The 4,845-nt window shown below is 50.2% G+C and overlaps 1 protein-coding gene across 2 annotated transcripts; it reads right to left on the bottom strand.

Annotated features, from left to right (window-relative positions):
* Positions 1-1,082: 1,082 nt before the first annotated feature.
* Positions 1,083-4,511, bottom strand: LOC120897118. 2 transcript variants are annotated; one of them, XM_040301741.1, is made up of 3 exons: positions 4,080-4,511; positions 3,240-3,463; positions 1,083-2,987 (listed from the first exon to the last, which is right to left on the bottom strand). In XM_040301741.1, exons 1-3 carry the CDS (start codon positions 4,301-4,303, stop codon positions 2,593-2,595), a joined length of 843 nt encoding a protein of 280 aa, XP_040157675.1. In that variant the 5' UTR covers positions 4,304-4,511; the 3' UTR covers positions 1,083-2,592. The 2 variants fall into 2 exon arrangements, with proteins under 2 accessions (XP_040157675.1, XP_040157676.1); XM_040301742.1 differs by having other exon boundaries at positions 3,258-3,463.
* Positions 4,512-4,845: the final 334 nt, after the last annotated feature.

Raw genomic sequence — 4,845 nt, 5'->3', positions numbered from 1 at the left:
GCTCTCCCAACGGTCAGCACATTTTTGGACAAGGCTCGCAGAAAGAAAGACGAAACGGGCACGCACGGTCCCTTACCGGGCGAAACGCTTCATTCCGAGTTCCGGCTGTCTCATCGAACAATAGGACGCTTCTTCGCAGACTTTCCCTTTCGGTGCGGATCCGGCCAGCTCGTGCCGAAACAACAAAGCCGTTGCAAGGGATGATTTGTTTCTCACATTTCTACGACCTCGTGTGCTCTCTTGTTAAAGAGGAAGCTCCCTCTTTGAAAAACAGAGGAATAGTAAACAGTTTCCCAGATTACCACGGAGTGTCATTGCTTTCCCCCGAAAACAAAAAAAGGAACTCTTCCCTTCCACTTTATCACGAGTAAATGAACCCATCCCGTGCTCTGCTCGCTTGAAGTAACCTACTTTACTGTTGAACGGTTTTGAGGATTTTGGAAAACACGTTCCTTTAAATGCTACAATCAATCGAACTAGATCAGATCAACCCGTGTTTTTTTCCGACCGCCAGGTCGTTTCTCTACCGACGAAGCGATTAGTTACATTCCTGCTCATCGCTCCGTATCCCCAATCGCGATAGTGCTATCGCTCGAATTTGTGACAATTTCACCCGATGTGCTAAAAAAGAAATTCGGAACTGCCGTCTCCCATCTGGGCGACCCGTTTGCCTGCTGTTCGGTCCTTCCCGTGCGCCATCCACTTTTTCGTTTAACGGAAAAGACCGCCCCGAAAGTAGCGGCAGCCGGGTGCAATAACAGTTAAGTCAACAAAGCTGTCAATCATTTCCATCACTCGCACGACGTTCATGACGTGTCTTCCAAGCGACAAACCCATTTTTTTTAGTTCCGCACAAACTCAAAAGCACTTAAAATCACATAAATAAATGCAAAGCGCGTCAACGACGGAAGATGATTGTACACTATTAGCTGCTCGAATTATGTTTGGGTTCAAATGATTATACCTCTTTTAAGAATGTTAGCAACGAGCGAAGAACCACCATCCCATGCATTTGATGACCTTTTTTCTCAACGGTTACGCGCACGGAAGCCTTGCAGACAAAGAAAGAAAGATGACGAAGGTAGAAGTGTTTTTTTTTTAATAAGTCGTTTTTATTTTTATTGCTGCGTTTATTCCTGACAAACGTCTATTGCGGTCTGCTTATGAGAGTATGTTTGTGTGTTGGTAGGTATGAAACCTGCTGGTTACCGAAGCAGGAACAACAAAAGTGCCTGTTCCCTGCCGTTTCGTGCATTACATTGTAGTACGAACCCCTGTTGCGGTGGTCCTACCTAATCTGCGTTTATTGTTGCCCTGTGTACTAGCAGGTTAATGGTTAACTCGTTTGCCCGTTCTGCTCTATTGTGGGTTAGGTGTGTGATTTTGTTCGGAGCCCTTAAGTTTGGCAGTGTTCGAATTTTGCGTGGTTGCGTTTTGCTTTTTTAATAATTTAATTACATAAATAAAAATAAATTAACTACCCAATTCGGTCTTCGGAGCGGTCGCGGGACTTTGCGGTCAGCTGTAAACACACATACACCTCCCTGGACGCATTCCTGCTCGGTTCAATTGCTACCTTGATCAACTGACCTGATCTCGTTTCACCGCTCTCACACACCCACGGCGGTATCGGTAATAATAAATTACTAAACACTACAAAAAAATATTATTACGTTAGAAGACAAATGGAGCCGCGTGCGATCGCAGAAACGATCGCGCACGGTCCGAAATGGCGCAGTTGTGTATGTGTGTGTGTATTGTTTGTTTGTTTGCTTTGTGATGAGCGTATGTGTGAGCGTCGCTTTCGTTGTGGTGTATGGTGGCATAGAAGCGTCGAAGAATGAGGCTACGCAGATGCGTCGCGGTCGAGCCGGAGTACCAACCCCGAGCTGCACCTCCGTGCCGAGAAAAGGGTACGGTGAAGCGTGAGCGTGAGGTGTGAAGGATCCGGCAAAGAAGAGAAAGCTAATATCGACCCCACCCAATCGCACTGCCGATATCCTCCCCGAAACGTACGCTGCGCTACCCGACCCACCTGATCGGCACTTTTGGTCGGTGTATTTACATAAACGGACATCCGGATATCGAGGTTCCGGGCCGGGCGGAGGTTTGCGTGGGTCCGCTCTCAATTTCGTGCGCGATTGCAGGCGAGTGTGGTGTGTGCGCGAGTGCGTACATTTGGGCCGAGGAGACTAGCGGGTGCTACAGGCAGGTAGGTGGAGAGTGTTGAGCAAGGCGCTGCTCTGGTGGAAATAATGAAGATGCTTGCATCCGGCCCGCTTGCTCCGCTTTCGTCGGTTACAAGCCGCTGCCGATGATGATGCTGATTACGCCGTATGTCGTCCATGACAGATGAGGATAAGACGACTAAGAAGGAAGTAGACTAGATAGTACGTACGAAGGCGAGTTCATCGAGAGTTCAAAGTGTGAAACAGACTGACTGGAAGCGAAGTGACGGAAATCGATTACGGAACCGTGGCTCGGCGGCACAGTCCGACGGCTATTTTACAAGGCTCGACCAAACGGATCACAGGCTCGGGATCCGGAAGCGATCTTGTCCCGCGGGGAGTGTGGGAAGTGGGGTTAACAGCCTTACTGCGACGGTGCCTGCGCGCTGTAGGCGAGCTCCTGGGCGGTGTCGTAGCTGCGAGCGTACGGGTACTGGGCCGAGGCAGCGCCAGTGTTGGACCAGCCGCCGGCGCTAGCACCGGACGACCAGCCGCCAGCTCCGGCCGAGGCACCGCCACCGACGACGGCACCGGACGATCCACCGGCAACCTTGGACAGCAGGTTCAGGGGCGATCCACCGCCACCGCCGAGGAACTTCTGGGCGGCGAGCACGGCAGCCATCACGAACGCGACCTTCGAGACGAGCAGAGCCTTAACGGCGAGCAGGGCGACGGCACCGAGGAACAGGGGCAGCAGGGCGAACAGCTTGCCGCCGAGGGCGAGCACCAGCGGGCCGAGCACCTTCTTCAGCTTCTTGCCTGCGGAGTAGAACGGGTGCATTGATGGAAATTTTGTTGAAACCCCCCGAATGTTGCAATTTTTGTGTTTTTTTTTTATGGCGTGGAGATGTTACCACGAACCATCACGAGATCGGGTTAGCGAGGATTGGGGGGAGGGAGAGTTTATGGTAGTTGGCGAGGAGTTGAAGGGTATAGTAGTAGTGGGTGTACGGAAGCAAACAAGAGGAAGGCGATCGGTTAGTACGGGGAACGGCTGGACACGGTACGCACCTTTCTTCAGCAGTCTACCTTCCTCCAGCGAGCGGGCGATCGTTTCGGTCGTCTCCTCGGGCAGCTTGAACTGGATCGAACGGGCGCTGAACAGGCGCTTGGCGGAGTCGATGGCCAGATCGAACAGGGCATCCGTCTTCTGGTCGGCATCGGCTGGCAGCGTGCTCACGATTTCGTTCTCCGAGATGGCCTTTCCGGTGCGCTCAACTGGCACGGCTGGGTCTCTGTGATGTACGTGGAAGAGGGATATGACAATAGATGTTATTGTGAGTTATTTTACACATTGTATAATGTTGTGGAAATCGTCTAGGTGCTTTGAGATCGACATTATCTTTTAGCATTTCTTGGATTGTAGATCTCTTTTGTTTGAGGGAGTTCTGGATCATTTCATGGCGAGTGTTCAATTAAGTTATACGATGGAATAGCTAAGTAGGGACGAAAGTCAGGTGGCTTAAATCCTTTTCAAGACTGGCATGTAATAGTACAACAATATTTTGTGCAACATTCCAAATATCTATAGACCTTCTTAAGCAGAGCATCAAATCAAGCTTTCTTGGGATCAAGAACAGAAAGAACCTGCGCAAGTTAACTGTCGACCTACTAACATCATTTCTAGTCTGGCTTATGCCACACTTCGTACGAACTCTTCCAAGATATTAATAGATCTTCTCGCCGTTTGTGAAATGCTTGCATTCTAACTGCTAACCCATTTTCACTCGTTCTTTTCACAGCTTATTCTTAGATCATCTTGATACACTTTACACCGTTCCACAAAAAAACTCCACTCGCTAAAAGAACCTTGCTCCGCTATCAGTGTTGAGGTAGGAACATGCAAATCACCTTGTGAAAGTGACACCAGGAGCCAGCTCAATGTTGGCGGCGCGGGCAGCACGGTTCAGGGCGGTAATACCCTTGACGGCGAAGCAGGTAGCCATCTCGTCGCTCTCCAGGCACGATCCAAAGTACTTGGCCATCATGCCGAATCCTCCGGTCTGCTCGGTGGCTGGTGCCGGGGCGGCCATGCCCACGGCCAGAAGGGCAGCGATTGCGATAAACACTTTCATTCTAATGCTTTGCACTTTGCGTTTTGCACGGCAGTTGCTTGGATGCACAAATGTTCTTGCGATTGCTCACTCTTGTCTACACTTTCACACACACACACCAGCACACTAGCACGTGGGGTTCGTTCGGGGGGGTTCTGTCTCGTTCGAAACGGTCACTTCGATCACTTCGCTTGGTAGAAAACCAGAGCTCGTCTTTCTTCAACGATCGTTAATGAATTGTGCCGGTATTCGAATGCTGTAACCCCTTTTTATAGCGACCGACAAAACGTAAAATCTCCGAGCATCACTCCCTCACACACATGCACACACAAACACACACACGCACGACAGAGCGAAGCTCAGAGATGAGAGACTGTGCCAACGCATACACACACACAGCCAGCCCGTTCGCTCTCCCGATTGCTTCTTCAAACAACGAGATGATGATAAATTGTAATACCGAGATATTATGTTAAATAATTTTTCCATCCGAAATGGGGGATGCCTGCCACGAGCGAGCATGCGCTGGAAAGAGAGCGCGCCCGATTTGGGGATGGGGGGAT

Source organism: Anopheles arabiensis, chromosome 2, assembly GCF_016920715.1.
Source record: "Anopheles arabiensis isolate DONGOLA chromosome 2, AaraD3, whole genome shotgun sequence".
NCBI classification, from domain to species: Eukaryota; Metazoa; Arthropoda; class Insecta; order Diptera; family Culicidae; genus Anopheles; species Anopheles arabiensis.
Note: the sequence above shows the minus strand (reverse complement) of the source record. Positions and strands in the feature narration are given on the sequence as shown.